This window comes from Eleutherodactylus coqui, chromosome 3 (genome assembly GCF_035609145.1).
Source record: "Eleutherodactylus coqui strain aEleCoq1 chromosome 3, aEleCoq1.hap1, whole genome shotgun sequence".
Taxonomy (NCBI): domain Eukaryota; kingdom Metazoa; phylum Chordata; class Amphibia; order Anura; family Eleutherodactylidae; genus Eleutherodactylus; species Eleutherodactylus coqui.
The window spans coordinates 202054425-202072343 of NC_089839.1; the positions used below are offsets into that span (position 1 = coordinate 202054425).

Sequence of the window (17919 nt, forward strand, 5' to 3'; positions counted from 1 at the left end):
AGAATGATGGATGTTGCTGCTGGTTTTACATATTACAGTCTTTCAACCCCCTTTTAAAGAAACGCTCCTCTGAATGTATTTATCATTATCATTTCGCTACCCCCATATGAATCAGCTGGTTTTACCTTGTTTAGTTATTTATTTCTATCTAAAGAATTCCCTTTAGTTGGCTCATGTGATGTCATGGTGATTTCCCCGGCCCCCCTTAGAATGATTAGCCTTAAGACTGGATTCACACAAATTTGCACGGGCAATGCTCAATGAAACAACTCATTTATTTCAATTGGTTCGTTCACAAGCGCATATTTTGCATGCGCAATTCCGTCGCGCAAAAAAAAAAAATACACAGCGTTTTCTACTTTCCTGCACATTGATGCAGGGAAATATAACATCTTGAAGTCATGAAACTTATTGGACATTTCAATAGCTTAGAGCATCACTGCATATTTGCACACACAAATGTGCACAAAAGAAAAATAAAATGCAGTTATGTTTGCTAATACGCAACGCTCAACGTACAAAAATGCTGTGCACATACACACACAAATACACTGGGTATTAGTGTATCTTGACGCCACGGAAGCTAGTGGTTTAACAGGAGAAACGCCCCTTTCACACCCCCAGCTCCTGATTGGTGCAAGAAAACAAGGTCCTGGAACGTGCTAGGATGCATTGTTGTGAAGCACTGCCGCGGACGTTGCCTGTCACTGAATGTACCCTGCCTCAGTGGGGTCCCTGAGGCCACGAGTGACTGTCCCCCCTTGCGCTGTAAGGGCTCCCTGCCCTCCTACTCCTACAGCGGTATAAGGATGCGCACGGCGGCTACAGCGCCTGTCCCCAGCGCTGCTCAGTAGCGCTGCAATGGACCGCTGGCTCTGGCTTCTGCCTTTGACGCCAAAGCTTCAGGCACCCCAGCATCGCTCAACATGTCCACCCCCAAATGCAGGCCACCACCGCTGACCATTTTCTCCCCACAATGCAGCCCACCGCCGCTCCCCATGTGCTCCACCATGCAGGTCAGCAAGTCTGACCATCATGCTTCTGTCACTGTGCTTCCAGAGCCGCTGCAACGTTTGCAGCACACAGATATGCTGAACGTTGGCTGACTGTGCTGCCTCGCATGAAGAGCTGCACCGACGACAGCGGGCCACATCCAAGCATCGTAGGTGGGATGACAGAGCCAGCAGAGAAAAAAGCTGCAGCAGCAGGGAGGCCGACGAGCATGGGAGAGGGGCAGCAGTGAAGCCGACGAGCATGGGAGAGGGGCTGGGATCAGGAAATACACATGTCGGGAGCCATGCACCACCAAGGACCTTGCTTCACAGCCGGGAGTAGAGGGACAACATGTCTATAAAAGTGGCCTGCTAGATGACAAAACCCCAATGATCTGCTATTGATGACTTGACTTGAGGATCAAGCATAAATAGTTTACAAATGGACAACCCCATAATGCTTCAGGGCTTATACCGACGTGTGGATATCGGCCCGGGTTTTCACGCCCGGCCGATATACGCTGTCCCTCTCTGCAGGGGGTGGAGGCAGGACGGGAGCAGTGCACTGAGATCCCGCCCCCTCTTTGCCACTATTTGCAATGGGAAGGAACTGAACTTAGCTCCGCCCTGCCCATCCCATTGCAAATAGTGGTGAGGGGCGGAGAGTGGGCGGGAGCTCAATGCACTGCTCCCAGGCCCGGCCCGCTTCCTCCCCCTGCAGAGAGGGACAGCGTATATCAGCCGGTCGTGAAAACCCGTCTGATATATGCACGTCTAAATAAGCCCTCAGGGTGTACATTTACGTCCTGTAGGTTCGAAAAGAGGGGTATTGATCTTGCTCCATACAATGCGGGCAACAGCTGTTCCTTACAGCCGACACCCACCCACAACTGGTGTGCTTGGAGCTGTTAAGCCTTTCAATGCCCCAATCAATGCTCAGGGGTTCCACAATGAGATCGCAGTGTGCCATGGCAGCCGGGGGCCTTCTGAAAGACCCCAGGGCTGCCATGATAGATTGCCTATCAAGCTATGCCTGTCGCGTGGCTTGATTCCAGTATAAAATAATAGTTTGGTATTACATCGTAGTGCAGGAGCGATCAAACGATCCCAAGTTCATGTTCTCCATGGGGGCTAAAACACATGTAAAAATTGGTTAAAAGTTTTATTAATCATTAAAAAAAATAAAAGGTAATAAGATTAAAAAATCAAAAAAACAAAAACATATTTGGTATCACTGTATCCGTAAAAGTCTAATCTATCAAAGTAACGCATTATTTACTCCGCACGGTGAACGTCGTTAGAAAAAAAAAATTAATGCCAGAATTCAGCTTTTTTGGCCACCCTGTCTCCAAGAAAAAAAATAATAAAAAGCGATCATTTGTACCCCAAAATAGTACTAATAGAAACTACAGGATGTCCTGCAAAAATCGAGCCCTTGCACAACTATGTTGATGGAAAAATAAAGTTATGGCTGTCAGAAAATGAGGGCAGAAAAAAATCTAAAAAAAACTAAAATATCCTTAGGAAAAAATAAAAGCAGTACAGCAAGAAAAACAACCACCTGGTATTGTAGTAATTGTACTGTCAGTTATCATGTCAGTTTTGCTGCAGTGTGCACACCATAAAAAATGATTTGACTCACCCATTTTTCACAGCATTGTTCTGATCAATACATCTCTAAATTTGCATAAAGTGGGTGTTCCTGGGTGGCTATTGGGTAGGCCTTAAAATGTCCTGCGAATGGACGTGCAAATATTGTGAGACGTTCGTATACCTTTGCTGAATCTGAATTTTCTTCCCTTGACCCCCCCCCCCCCTTCCCTCCCCCTTCTCATTTTACAGACTCTGGTACTTCATGTTTCCTAGGCACTACCCTAGAGTATTTACTACAAAGCCAGACTGTAGAACTGCAATGGGACTGTGGAGAGAAGGGCCTGGCACTAAACTGCTTCCTGTCATATCGACCTCCTACAGTTGCCACTAGGTGGGGCTGATTGTATACAGATTATTACATATTTCACTCAGTTCAATATAAACTGTATAAAGCTAAGTATGTTAGCTCCCTCTAGTGGTGACAGCTGATAGAATTTTTTAAATCAATTTTATATTACGTGAAGTTAACAGAAGCTAAAAAAAAAATCTCTGACCCCCATAAAGATACATTGTAGTGGATATTAAATGCAATAAATAAAAATAGTACATTTGACAGACTTCTCAATGCAGAGTGTTTGCTTTTAGACCTATGATTTTTGTGAATGCCCATGGGAACTAGTCAGACAAAAATAATACATACTAGCCTTATCATAGAAAATACAGGGTTAGGCTTTATTCACACAAGCGTTGTCAGCCACATTTTCACACCCAGTGAATATATGCTGCCCATCTGATGCATTGCTTTACAATGCATCAGTTCAGATGGACATACTCCCGCTGCGTAAAAGCTTTTACATTGTCCAGTAAAGATAGTTCAGAAACTATCCTTCTGGCCGGAATATGGCGGCGGCTCCCATAGACTTCTATGGGAGCCAATGGTAGCTGCCGGAGAAGGGAGGTGGCAGGGCTGTTTGCAATGAGAGTGGGCGGGAGCTAGTTGCTAAGCTTAGCACGCTAGATTCCGCCCCGTCCCGCCCCCTTCTTTTGCTGTGAGGGGGTGGAAACTGTCTCCCCACCCCCACCTTGCCCTTTTCCCCCAAAGACAGTCCGGGCTTGGCTTATATGCGCTGAACCCGGACCATCTGAACGGGTGCACAAACGGCAGATTTGTGCGCCTGTCCACACAATTTTCGGTTTTGCTGTGGCTGTGACACAGCCGACCGAAAAATTACTACACTCGTGTGAAAGGGCCCGCAATGAAATTTAAATGGCAACTTTCATTTTTATTATTATTTTTTTTTCATAAATGGGCAGTGTATTGTTTGAAGTGGATGTTGTCTGAATTTTGGTCTTTTTTGGAGCAACCAAAAGCCCTTCAGAGGCCTCTGAGTTGGGGAAGTTTAATTTTGCTAACCCTGTATGTAAAGTCCTACAATAGTAAATCTCTCTATATATTCATTGCCTAAAGGGCCACTGCAGTAAAAAGACACTTTTCTTTTTTTTATTCCAGTCCCCCTCATCTGATTGCTTGTCACACTCTGGAGGTCTCTGTGATTTGCAGTCACTTCCATGCAGTGCAGTCTTCCGTTTGGTGCTTTTCAGCACAGCATTATCTGAGGCTATACCATTTCTGCCTGCAGGGGAGCAGTTTAATTATTACCCTCTATATTCACCTATGTAAGCTACAGACCATAAGTATGCAGTCAGGAGGATGAGCTGTGATTTCCTCTATTATACTGGCGTAACAGGAGCTGTGTGATTATGATCTATAACTGTGACAGGTCTGTAGGCATATTTTGTGAATCTGACTTAATTTGCATACACACAAACCCAAGTAAAGCTGAGCTGGTCAGAATTAAGATCACATGATCATCTGAGGAAAAAGAGGTCAGAAGTTTCAGACAGAAAGAAATAAGTATCCAAGGTAACACTAGCCAACTTATATATACTGGGGGAATAGCTACATAATGAAGAAAGTGGCCCTTTAACCTCTAAAGGACGTGGCCCTTTTTATTTTTTTAACTTCTGTATTTCCCCCTCACTTTATAACTTATTTTTTATTGACATAGCTGTCCGCGGGCTTGTTTTCTGCAGAACGAGTTGTATTTTTAAGTTATACCATGTAATGTACTGAAAATGTTTTTAAAAATAGTGGAGTTAAAAGGCGAAAAAAACAATTCTGCCATCTTTGGGGATGGGTGGGGCTTATTTTTACGGTGTTCATATTGTGACAAGACTGACATGATAACTTTATTCTATGAGTCAGTACGATTATAATGATACTAAATGTATACGGTTTTAGGGCTTATTCTGACATGCGTATATTGGCCGCGTTTTCACACCTGGCTGATATACTCTGTCTCTCTCTGCAGGGATAGGAGGCTGGAAGAGGCGGGAGCAGTGCACTCTCCGCCCCTTGCCACTATTTGCAATGGGAGGAGCTGAACTTAGCTCCGCCCTCCCATTGCAAACAGTGGCAGGGGGCGGAAGCTCAGTGCACTGCTCCCAGCCCAGCCCACCTCCCCCTTCTGCAGAGAGAGACAACGTATATTAGCCAGGCGTGAAAACGCGGCCAATATACGCATGTCAGAATAAGTCCTTAGGTTACCTGCACACAGGCGGATTTGCATTGTAGAATTTCGGAGGGGGTGTCCGCCTCCGGATTCCGCAGCAAATACTGCGGATACTCCAATGACATTGTAGAAAAGGTGCGAATTCCGACCCAAGCTAAGGGCGCATTCAGACGATCGTATATCGGCTGGGTTTTCACGCCCAGCCGATATGCGTCATCCCTCTCTGCAGGGGGAGGAAGCTGGAAGAGCCGGGAGCAGTGTACCGAGCTCCCGCCTCCTCTCCGCCCCTCGCCACTATTTGCAATGGGAGGGGCGGAACTGGGGCGGAGCTACATCTGGGAACATAGCCCCACCCCTCCCATTGCAAATAGTGGAGAGGGGTGGAGAGGAGGCAGGAGCTCAGTGCACTGCTCCCGGCTCTTCCAGCTTCCTCCCCTTGCAGAGAGGGATGACGCATATCGGCTGGGCGTGAAAACACAGCCGATATACGATCGTCTGAATGCACCCTAAGGCCTCCTTCCCACGAGCGTGACGGGGTCCGCCGCGTAATATTACGCAGTGAAGCCCGTCACGGCGCCCCCCAGAGCCCCTATACTTACCTGCGGGAGATAGCGTGAAATCGCTTCCCCGCCCACCGCCGCCGCGTCACCGCCCGTCACCGCCGCGTCACCGGCCGTGTCACGTGCACGGCCGGCCGTGTCACGTGACGCGGCCGGCCGCGTCATATGGCGTCATATGACGCGCGGCGGTGGGCGGGAAAGCGTTTTTTCACGCTATCTCCCGCTGGTTACAGCAGGAGATAGCGTGAACGGACGGCTTCCATTGACTGCAATGGAAGCCGTCAGTGCGTACAGCCCGTCCTCACCCACAGAAAATAGAGCATGCTGCGGGTGAGGACGGGAGAAATCGCGGTGCGTAATTCCGCGGTGGAATTACGCATCGTGAGCATTGTGCTATTAGGTTCTATTGAACCTAATAGCTGCGGGCAACGCAGCGGATTTTCGCCGCGAATTACGCGGCGGAAATCCGTTCGTGGGAAGGAGGCCTAAAGCAGAGGTTTTACAAAAAAATCGGTACCGCGCATGTTTGACAGCTCGCCGTGCAGACCATTTGCAGTATAGAGAAGATTTCAGAAAGGCTGGTACACGCAGATGGCAGCTAGGCACTGGTCAGATTCTGCTGTGGAATCCGACCCGCCCGTGTGCAGCCGGCCTGACTTTTGCCTCACTACTGTTACTTATAATGTTTTTCTTTTTCTGTCGACATAGTTGTGTAAAAGCTCGTTTTTTGCGAGCCGTCCTGCAGTTTCTATTGGTACTATTTTGAAGTTCATGTAAACTCTTTATTGCTTTAAAATCAATTTTTTTCTTGGAGACTGGGTAACTAAAAAAGCGCAATTCTGGTGTTTGTGCTTTTGTTTTTTTGATGACATTTGCAATGTGGGATAAATAATGTGTTACTTTGATAGATTAAACTTTTTTTCTATATTGTGAAAGGGTGTGTGTTCTTTAGTTATTTTGCTTTTTTTAACTTTATTTTAGATTTCCCAATAATAACTTTTTTTTTAATGATTTTTATATTTCTTTTTAGTCCCAATGGGGGACCTGAACTTACAATCATTTGATTGTTTCTGCAGTATAATGTACGGTAATACCATAGTATTGCATTATATCGCATTGTGACAGGCAATCATCCACAGCTGCCTTGGGGGCTTTCAGAAGGCTCCCGTTTGTAATGCCAGCTGAATGGCACCCTGCAATCTCATTGCGGGGAAGCTGTTTGGTTTCCCCAATCAACGATTGGAGCATTCAGATGTTGATGTCAGAATTGACAGCAGCATTTAGAAGGTTAACACCGGATCATGGCTGTTGCGTGTAGGTGTCTGCTTTCACAGACAGCTGGCTCCTGCCTTGTATGGAGCAGAATTGGCTGGAGGGCAGCACACAACCCCAGAATAGTCTATGGGACTATTTACACGGACTATGGGACTATTTAAAGAGAAAAAAAAGAAATGTGCTTCTGAATACACCAATTTATTTTCATGGGTCCATGTGCTATCTGAATTCAGTCAGTAAAAACTACAGACAGCAAAAGCATAGAACATATGCCTGTGGGAAAGGGCCCATAAAGGTTTTTTTTGCATCTCATAAAATGATGGCATATCTCTTGTACATGTCTTATGTTAAAGGGGTTGTCCAGTTATAAACCATTAATGGCATAGCCTCAGGATAGCAATAGCAGATCAATAGGGGTCAGCTCCCCACGACCCCAGGTGATCAGTTATTTGCTGGACTGGTGCACTGAGCTGATATCAGCATGAAGCAGACAGCTCTGTTCCCACTGCAGTGGCCAGGCTTGGTTGGTATTGCAGGATATTCACTTCAATGTGAAATTGCAGTACCATGTCCATCCACTATAGTGGGAATGGAGCTGCTGCTTCCTGAAGAAATTAGCTCAGTGCATAAGCACATCAACCTAGTGAATAGCTGATCGGCGAAGTTCCTGCCCAGCGAACCCTTGTTGATCTACTATTGATGGCCTATCTTGTAACTAGGCTATCAATAGTTTTACAATTGGACAACTCCTTTGATAATTGGCGAGGGTCTGACCTCTTGGAATGCAGAGGCAGTAATAGTGCTTTAGCACTGCATTCTTTTTTAGGTTTTCCGTACACAGTGGTGCTCCAGGCCACCTGGCTGTGCAAGGAACTGCAATGTCCCATTTACCTGAATGATGGAGTTCGGTAATTTCCTGCACAGCTGGTGGTCGGAGGACCTTTGTGTAGAGGAGGAGCAGTTCGGACTGTGTCCTCTTCATTCTCAGGATTAATTGGGGTTTCAGTGGTCAGACCCCCACCGATCATAGACGGACGGCATTATACAAGAGATATGCCATCATTTTATCAGATATGGATACGCCTTAAAAATCATTTTAGTAGTTTATGGATCAACATTTACAGTATATTTTTAGCATTATCATGATTTATCGTTTTGGCAGAAATAAGTCAATTATCTATGTAGGGCATGTTTGTGGTTTTTGGTTGCTTTGCTTTGGTCAAAATAACCAAACCTGCGATGTAAAAACAGTTTAATTTTAGGTGTTGAGTAAACATGGTGGCATTGTGCGGGCATCACATGGCACCAGCTGCTGCCCAGGGGAAAGCAAACAAATCTTACTAGATTTGAAAATCTGGCTGCTTCCTACTAGAAACAGTGCCATATGGCGTTACTGCCTTGTTTAAGGGTCATCTGGACTAGAACATTACTGCCAAAGTTGACCTGAGTCTTTTAGACTGGTAAACCCAGGCAGATGGCTCCTCTAATCTAACCATAAGGGGACTGGGCATTACCAAACTGGTCCTGAAGCTGGTGAACCCAATGTAAATATGAAAGCTCCTCCAGCCCTGGTGAACCAGAGCAACTTGTGGAAATGTAGCTTATAGGGCTCAAAGTGATGACGGGTTCCCTTCAAACGAGAAAACCCCGCAAGGTTGGCTAGTCTAGCACCGAACCAGACGTCGTTGGAAGTCACTCAGATCGCTGGATTTTCCCATCTAATGTGGATTCACACTGAAACTGATCCACGGAAAACTTGTCACGTGATTTTATACTGCACTCCGGGGTCACGGGGAGAATTTATATACTATTCTATTCGTGAGAGGGCCAGGGGCTCTAACAAAGTGGCTATATATATCTATATATATAAAATTGAATGTATGTCTGTCTGCGTGTCTGTCTGTTTGTCCTTTATGCGCTACTACGCCATTCATCCGATCGCCATGAAACTTTGGGAAGTTGTTGAGTGCACTACTGGGAAGATTATAGGCATAGTACAAATATTCTATGATAAATCGCGCGTGCGTCGTCGACAGTTACGACCCCCCCACGTAGATGGTTCGATTTCCATCATTGCCACTAATTCTCTCACTTCCCGATGATGTAGAAACATGAAATTTGGCACGAGCATTGATTATGTCATAAATAGGAAAAGGTAATGGGTCCCAACTCGATTATTCAATTCTAAGCGCCAAAGAATTAGCGTGCAAATTTTACGTACGCAATCTAATTTTCTCGCTTCCCAATGTCATAGAAACTTGAAATTTGGCACGAGCATTGATTATGTCATAAATAGGAAAAGTTAATGGGTCCCAACTCGATTATTCAATTGTAAGCGCCAAAGAATTAGCGTCCAAATTTTACGTACGGAATCTAATTTTCTCGCTTCCCAATGTCATAGAAACCTGAAATTTGGCACAAGCATTGAATATGTCATAAATAGGAAAAGCTAATGGGTCCCAACTCGATTATTCAATTCTATGTGCCAAAGAATTAGCGTCAAAATTTTACGTACAGAATGTAATTTTCTCACATAGAAACTTGAAATTTGGCACGGGCATTGATTATGTCATAAATAGGAAAAGCTAATGGGTCCCAACTCCATTATTCAATGCGCGTACGAGCATCGTCAACAGTTATGCCCCCCAGACAAAGATCGTTTGATTTCCATCTCAAGCACAAAAGCAAAAGGCATTACGAGCAACGGGATGCGTGTTCAACTACAAAATGATGCATCCGCCGAATGTTTCGCAAGACAATTGCTGGATATTGAGAATGCTGAGGTAAAAATGAAAGCTGTGCTGTGATTGGTTGCTATATATTATACCGCTGAGGTAAAATGAATGCTGCGCTGTGATTCGTTGCTATTTTTTATATTGCTAAGGCAGAATAAAAGTTGCGCTGTGATTGGTTGTTATTTCTCTTACTGCTGACGTAACATGAAAGCTGCACTGTGATTGGTTGTTATATTTTATACTGCTGAGGTAACATATAAGCTGCGCTGTGATTGGGTGTTATATATTATAAAGCTGAGGTAACATGAAAGCTGCGCTGTGATTGGTTGTTATATATTATACCACTGAGGTAACCTAAAAAAGCTGCGCTGTGATTGGTTGTTATCTAGATATATAAAAACGAATGTATGTCTGTCTGTCTTCGCAGAAACACACGACGGGTAAGGCACAAGCATTGATTATGTCATAAATAGGAAAAGTTAATAGGTCCCAACTCTATTCAATTCTATGCGCAAAAGCGTGCGGAATGTAATTTTCTCACTTTCCAATGTCATAGAAATGGGAAATTTGGCACGAGCATTGATTATGTCATAAATAGGAAAAGCTAATGGGTCCCAACTCGATTATTCAATTCTATGCGCAAAAGAATTAGCGTCCAAATTTTACGTACGGAATGTTATTTTCTCACTTTCCGGTGTCATAGAAACGGGAAATTTGGCACGGGCATTGATTATGTCATAAATAGGAAAAGTTAATGGGTCCCAACTCGATTGTTCAATCCTAAGCGCAAAATTTGGCATGAGCATTGATTATGCCATAAATAGGATATTGAGAATGCTGAGGTAAAATAAAAACTGTGCTGTGATTGGTTGCTATATATTATACCGCTGAGGTACAATGAATGCTGCGCTGTGATTCGTTGCTATTTTTTATATTGCTGAGGCAGAATAAAAGTTGCGCTGTGATTGGTTGTTATTTCTCTTACTGCTGACGTAACATGAAAGCTGCACTTTGATTGGTTGTTATATTTTATACTGCTGAGGTAACATATAAGCTGCACTGTGATTGGGTGTTATATATTATACCACTGACGTAACCTAAAAAAGATGCGCTGTGATTGGTTGTTATCTAGATATATAAAAACGAATGTATGTATGTCTGTCTTCGCAGCAACACGCGACGGGTAAGCTAGTATATATATATATATATAAAATATTATAAAATCTCACGGTCAGTCTTAGTATTCATCACAGTAGGGTTGTTCTAGTGTAGTGCTGACAGTTGCTGACCTACCTGTCTGTGGAACCTTTTCTGTTTTCTATTGTTTCCTTTTGAGAATGAACATTACAGAATGGCATAAGACTTCAACTACTACTGTGGCACTGTGCAACATGACATCTGTCAGAGCTTTGATAATCTCGATGGACAGCAGAGCCTGACGGTAATGTCTGTATAAAGAGGCTCCTCAGTGGCACTAGGCAGGACTTTGTATAATGGGCCTGAGACGTAGGATACATAGTTCTTGACTACTCATTTAGGGAGGAGTGTCATGGACCTGTCACTGTATGTACCCATTCTAACATGGAACATCTGGAAGTGTGTGTGTAGTGGCCCGGAAGGTCCTCCAGAATAGCCACATAATCATTCTCCTGTGAACACCTGGCTATGTGCTCAGACAAAGACATAGAAGGTACCAGATGTTGTAAAGCCCTGTCTTTCCCCTTTCTTTCAACATACGAAATTAACTGCTTAGCAACAGCTGGCTGCTGATTGGCTGCTTGTCACACAAACGCTCATTGGTAGATGGGGAAGGGTGAGAGTCCCAAGATCGGAAAGAAGCACTGGGCGAGACAGGATGTGAGCGGATGTGTTGTTGGAGGAGGACGTGCAGGAGGTGTTCCGCACAGAGAGAGAACGTTGCCTGGAGTAGGAAGCCAGGATTAAATAAGCTTCCGAATCAACCCACAGCGTGGAGAAACAAATTGCGACCTTTTCATTTAACAGCGAGTTACACTGAACCCTACTCAAATATATTCAGGGAAAGTAAGAGAGGCCCATCTTTAAACCAACTTCAGTTACTACCGTGAAGTCTTCTAAACTAACACCCCAACAGATAACTAGGACTGTGGAAGCATTGTTGGGTAACCTCTAGGAACAAATGGAGAGAGCATTGAAGAGTAAAATGTTAAATGTACTGAACTGGATTTGTAAAGCAACATTATCAACTGTATGCTAAGTGAATACCTCTGCCATAGTCTGTATATCTGCCATAATCTGCAAGTCTGCCATTATCGTGCTTGTTCAACTGTTCAAAAACTAGTAAACTGCATACCTCCAGTTTGCAAACTAAAGCTATCAGGACTCCTGTCAATTATTTTGTCATTAACCCTGAGATTCCTGAAGAGGTGCTGGCGTCACGTGACAAACCACTGTTAAATTGTGATTACTGTATTGACTCTTTTTTTGGCCACCATGCGTGACCAAGGCAGACACTTTACCGCCATTGCTGGGAGAGATCGCAGAACCACCCATGACAACCATTCTAATAACCTGTGGTCTTCCCCACAATGTTGCCTAGACGCTGCATGCGTGATCACAGTAGTTGCATTTACCAGGCCGATGCAAAAACGTAATCATGACTCAGGATCGAGGCTGAGAAACTTTAACAATTTAATAAAGTCCTGTGTCACAGGAAACAAGAAAATAAAGAAGATGGAAAAATACATCTAGAATGCCACCTATTGGATGGCAGCATTCATGCAAGTCAATATTAGACTCTTTGTACAAGCCAATGACTGGGAATTAGAAACCAAGCCAGAATCCATACACAGACAGCTGTTTCAGGGTTTTCGCCCCTCATCAGTGTGCAGTAGGTTATTAAGAGGCCCTTTGATGTGGGTCGGGAAGAGTATAATTTCTCCTTAAGAAAATCACTTAGAAAGTGTGAGAGGAGACTTATAAGGGAAATATGCAAATAAGGAAGATGGAACAATACCTCTGCAGTGCCATCTATTGGAAGGCCGCATTCCTGTAAGTTAATGTTAGACTCTTTATACAAGCCTTGTAACAATGTAAATACACACGTGAAAAAAGCATGTCTGATTATCTCAATGCAAATGAATGGTGTTTAAGCTGTCTATATTATGGCCGTAGAAAATATGTATGTAATATTGAGTGCAAATACGACCATGTGAATGAGCCCTTATGAACGGCCCTTTGAAGGCAACCATAATGCTGATGTGGCCCTCCATTAAAAATGAGTTTGACACCCCTGCTGTAGGCTGTGACTTGCTCAGCACTTGTATTGAGGATGTAGGGGCTCTCTAAAATGGGATAATATTCCATGGAAGTGTTATTATGTCTGCTATGTATTCAGTAGGTTTGGTGACACATTCCTGAGCACTTACATAGGTCCTGTAAATAAATATAGTATGGCTGCAATCAATCCGCAAACCCAACCACATCCAACTTGCAGCCATCTGAGTAGTTTTGTAGACTGCAGAGGATAATCCCGTTAAACTGCAGTTATTTCTGACAAGGAGCTGGCCCTGCTGTTTTGTCCACTGCAAATGTAGGAGACCGCATCATGGATGGAAGCAAAAATTGAGGCCGGTGTGATGTCGTCATTGAAGAAGCTGCCGTTCTCGAGTTGTCGTAGCACAGCGGCTGCAAAAGAAAGATGTCAGCAGTACTAAATGAGGTGTATTATCGTCAATCATCACAGTTGATGCGTTGTACTTTATGATGGACCTTTTTATGACTTTTGTCCACTTTTTAGTAAAAAGTTCACGGGAAGTATCAATGAGAAAAGTCCAGCTGTACCCACTGAATTTGCCCCTCCCATAGTGCCAGTCAGGGCATCAGTAAGTGATGAGTCAGGGGTATGTGTGAGGGGTCTGCCTAGATGGGTCCGTGAGTAACGGGCTCGCTGTATTTTTCGCAGTATTATGTACCATGCCTGTTCAGTGCTTTCAGTATGCAGGAGGACTCTGGCACTGTAGAGAGGTTCAGTCGCTTTAGGTGTGGTGTAGTTCATGAAGGACGGCAGAGAGGATGTGGCTGCCGGTTGAGTGCTATAACAGGCCCTGTGGCATGTCCTCTAGCTATTTGGCCCACGGCTTTATTGGGAAGGCTAGCAAACTGTTGGGATTGACGGAGAATCAGCCTCAGATGTCTGTGACTGTCTTTGTGCCCTGCTGCCATCGTGAGCACATGTTTCCTAACTGTGATACTGAGGACTTGATACAGGGACTGTGTTCAATTGCTAGTGTAGGTTGAGAGTTAAGAGTTGTGCACACCGCTGCTAGAACACAGCGACCTCGATTGCAAGAACTTGCTACCCGAATTCTGACTACTCACTGGAGTAAGGGTTCCCACACACTTGTGTTTTTTTTTAACGCAAATATCAATGGGACTTTCTAATGTTAATGCATTGCAAGTTTGTGCTTTGCGATTTTTTTGCGATGCGTTTTTAACATTAGAAAATCCCATTGTCATACAGTACGTGTTAAGAAAACTCTATTCCGCCCTGTTTGTGGGAATATTTGTTTATGTTTTTGCAAATTTAATAAGAGGCTGTCCTCATAATGAAGGGTGAGCGGAACCTTTACACCTGTTGTTGCCTAAAGGACTTTATATTATATCTTTCCATATACTCGGAAGCCATTTACCATTTTTGTTGGAATAAAACATTTAGCAGCATCACGCTGGATCATTCGCTGTGTCATCATAAGCCGCTTTCCCCTTATGATGCAGGAGTGTGACCGGACACACTTCATGACGTAGAGGACCATGGCAGAGCTTCGAGTCCTGGTACCAGAGCTGACCCCTGGCAGGAGAGAAGACCCTCCCCACCACTAGTGGTAAAATCAAGCAACTCGGAGCTCATAAAGAAACTAGGTGAGCCCCTATCTCTGAACCTACTGGAGGGCCCCAACACCACCTTGGGGGCCTCTTGTTTCATGTAAGTCAACTTGGCATAGCTGAATAGTTGAAAGCCCTCATAGGTGAGCTATCAAATATGCTCCTCAGCTCCATGACCGACGCTTTATATATGGCCACTGCAATTTTTCCCACAATTTTAGTTTTGATAGGATATCTGCTCGCTATATTTAAAGTGACTTCTGTTAAGAAACCCATGTAAGGAGTCCATGATAGGCTTCCCTGGTGCCATAGGAGTCAACAACTGTCATGTGAGTCCTCTTGACACTACCCAAGAAGGGTTACCATGTACCCATCAGCACTTTGGGAACTTGTTTGACCACTTCGGCAGTTTTTATAAAGGATACTCGCCTCCTCCGCACTGCACCCGCCACAGCTAGGAGGAGACTGAATAGAGAAAGAGCTGTGCATGCGCAGTGCCGCTCCATTTATTTTCAATGGGAGTGCCGGCTTCTTCCATCGGCGCCATTTGAAATGAATAGTGCAGCAACTGCGCATGAGCAGTCATCACTCGATTCAATCTAACGTCACTGCAGGTGAGAGAAGCATGCCCACAGTAACAGAAGAGGGGACATAAGATCCCCGTACTCAGGATCAGTGGCGGTGTCAGCGGGGAGATCCACACAATCTGACTGTAATCACCTATCCTATAGAAAGGTGATAAAAGTCTATCTTGGTAGAATCCCTTTAAAGCTTAGAGCTACAAGGCAGGTTTGCCAGTGACCAAAGATCGCTGTATAGCACTGTGATCATGCGCTACTATTGAACTCAGTGGAGTCGTAGTGCAAGTCACAGGTCCCTGCTACATGGTGGATTTTTTGTGACAATAATTCGCTGCTGTGGCAACCTGCAACTTGCTCTGTTTTTATTGAGTGCAATAGTAGTGTGAGGTTGCAGTGCAAATAAGGAAGATGGAACAATACCTCTGCAGCGCCACCTACTGGATGGCAACATTCCTTCAAATCAATGTCCGACTTTTTAACAAGTCTGTAAAACAATGATTGGGAATAGGAGGGAGAGACGACACCCTTATTGACCCAGGCTGCAGTGCTACACAGCTATCCTTGGTTGTGTGACCTCTGTCACAGCCAAAGTCGCTGTGTAGCCCTAGCCTAAAGGAACCCTCCCTGATAAGTGGGCTGTAACGAATTTTGGGCTTCTTCTGAACCTGCAAGAATTTCTGATTTGCTTTCTCTCTTGCCCTCTAGACTGAATCATGGAGGCCAAGTCAGACCTGCTACTGTAACACTAGGTCCCTATGTACGTAGAAAAGGTCAGTTTCGCACTTTCTGCTACCGCCTGCTATTATCCACTCTTCCTGGCTCTTCACCACGGCTTCCCCACCCAAGCCTATGCTCCTCCACCTCCCAAATAGAAACCAGTAGACTCCATTTCCTGGCAACCAGTAATGCTGTGTTTGATGGCGACCCACAACTGCAGTGGCCCGCAAAACAAGAACAAGGGATTCAGCAAATGAAGTAAAACACAAAAAGGGTGGTAACCCCCTCACATTGTAGAGTGGCAGAATATTCTTGCATTTGTTACCCGATGGAGGTCAAAAGAATATCCTTTTGGCTTCTGTTGGGCTGGTATATGTTGGTATAGACTAGTGTAGTCAACTAGCAATCATCAATTGCGTAGATGACTTGCTTTTCCCCTCTAATTAACCCTTTAGGCCAGCTTAACATGGACAAGATTTGTGCTCGTGAGACAAATCTCGCACGAATATGAACCCCCATTCTTTTGAATATGGTCATACAGATGAGCGGTTTTCTTTTTCCCTGCGACTCGGACAACAAATTGCGGCCCATTCTATCTTTAGGGGTGCCTTCGCATTACATCTCTCATTGTTTTCAATGGTACACGCGATGCGAGGTCTCCCCCCTAACAACAATTGGAGAAACTCTGCTTCCCCGAAGTGATGCAAGGCGATTTTTGACATTAAATCCATGGTGAAATCGTAAGTTGGCGAATGCAATATCAGACCATGGGCTTATTTACACAAGCGTATATTGGCCAGTGTTTTCACAGCCAGCCGATATACGCTTCCATCTAAGCAGTTCCCACCCACCCTTTCCTTCCCTCCCACTCACCGAATCTGTCTCTCTCCTGCCCTCCGAGCAGTTTCTCCATAGCCAGCAATGGGAGTGGGTGGGACTGAGCGGAGCTTGGCTCCGCTCCGCCCCCTCCCATTGCAAACGCCGGACTGGAGGAGAGAGGCAGAGAGCCAGTGAGGGGGAGGGAAGGGAGGGGGAACTGCTTAGTTGGAAGTGTATATCGGCCGGCTGTGAAAACCCGACTGATATTAAATAGGCTGAACTAGATGGACATTGTCTTCATTCGGCCTTACATACTATGTTACTATGATATACGCTAGTGTAAATAAGCCCTTAAAGACGGAGCATTTTTTTCCCCCATGTTCTTCTCTCCACTTTCAAAAAAGCATTACTTTTATTTAATTTAATTTTTTTTTCTGATGTTGTTCACCATGCAGAATAAATGTGTTACTTTGATAAATCAGACTTTCATGGATGCAGCGATACGAAATCTTTTTTTTTTTTCAATTATAAAAGGGTGTTTTTGGTTTATTTTTGTTTTCTTTCAAGCTTTTATTATTTTTTTTATAGTAGTTTTTAATTTTTTTTTACTTTTTGTTTTTTATCCACATAGGGAACTTGAACTTGTCATCGTTTGGTATTACATTATATTGCAGAAACATAATATAACTTTATACCACGATCTGACAAGCCGTCTATCAAGCCATGCCACAGGTATGGCCTCATAGGCAATCTGAAATGGCAGCCTTGTAAGCCTTCAGAAGGCCTCAGACTGCCGTAGCAACTGAACAGTACCCCAAGATCTCATCAGGGGTGAGTTTAGGGCACTCCCAAAACTCCTACTGGGGCATTTAAATGCTGCTGTCTGAGTTGGCTGTGGCATTTAAAGGGTAACGGCCGCCATCAGCATGATTGCGGTTGTTGTGGAGTGGGATAAACTCCCCCAATCTGCGCCATATAAACCCCGAACCTCCATGACGTAACTGTATATCCTGTAGTATTAAGGGGTTAATGTTTCCTGAATTCATCATTGGAGACTGATGTGGCAACTTACAGGGACAGTTTGCAATAAATACTTCAACTTCAACCTCCCGAAATTCATTGAAAATCTAAAAAAGACGAGAGAACGAAGAAATAACTTTAGGGCCAATTTTGAAAAAAAAAGTTTGCCTCATGAAGGAAATTCCCACTTA

The 17919-nt window shown here is 44.4% G+C and overlaps 1 protein-coding gene across 1 annotated transcript in view; it reads right to left on the reverse strand.

Moving 5' to 3' along the window:
- Nucleotides 1–12381: 12381 nt before the first annotated feature.
- The window catches only part of CELSR3 (cadherin EGF LAG seven-pass G-type receptor 3), a 200665-nt gene continuing 195127 nt past the window's right edge, over nt 12382–17919 (reverse strand). The window contains exons 53-54 of the mRNA XM_066594934.1: nt 17781–17835; nt 12382–13394 (exon numbers count right to left, since the gene is read on the reverse strand). Coding sequence (XP_066451031.1) covers nt 13243–13394; nt 17781–17835 — 207 coding nt within the window. The 3' untranslated portion in view covers nt 12382–13242. The remainder of the gene's footprint in view (nt 13395–17780; nt 17836–17919) is intronic.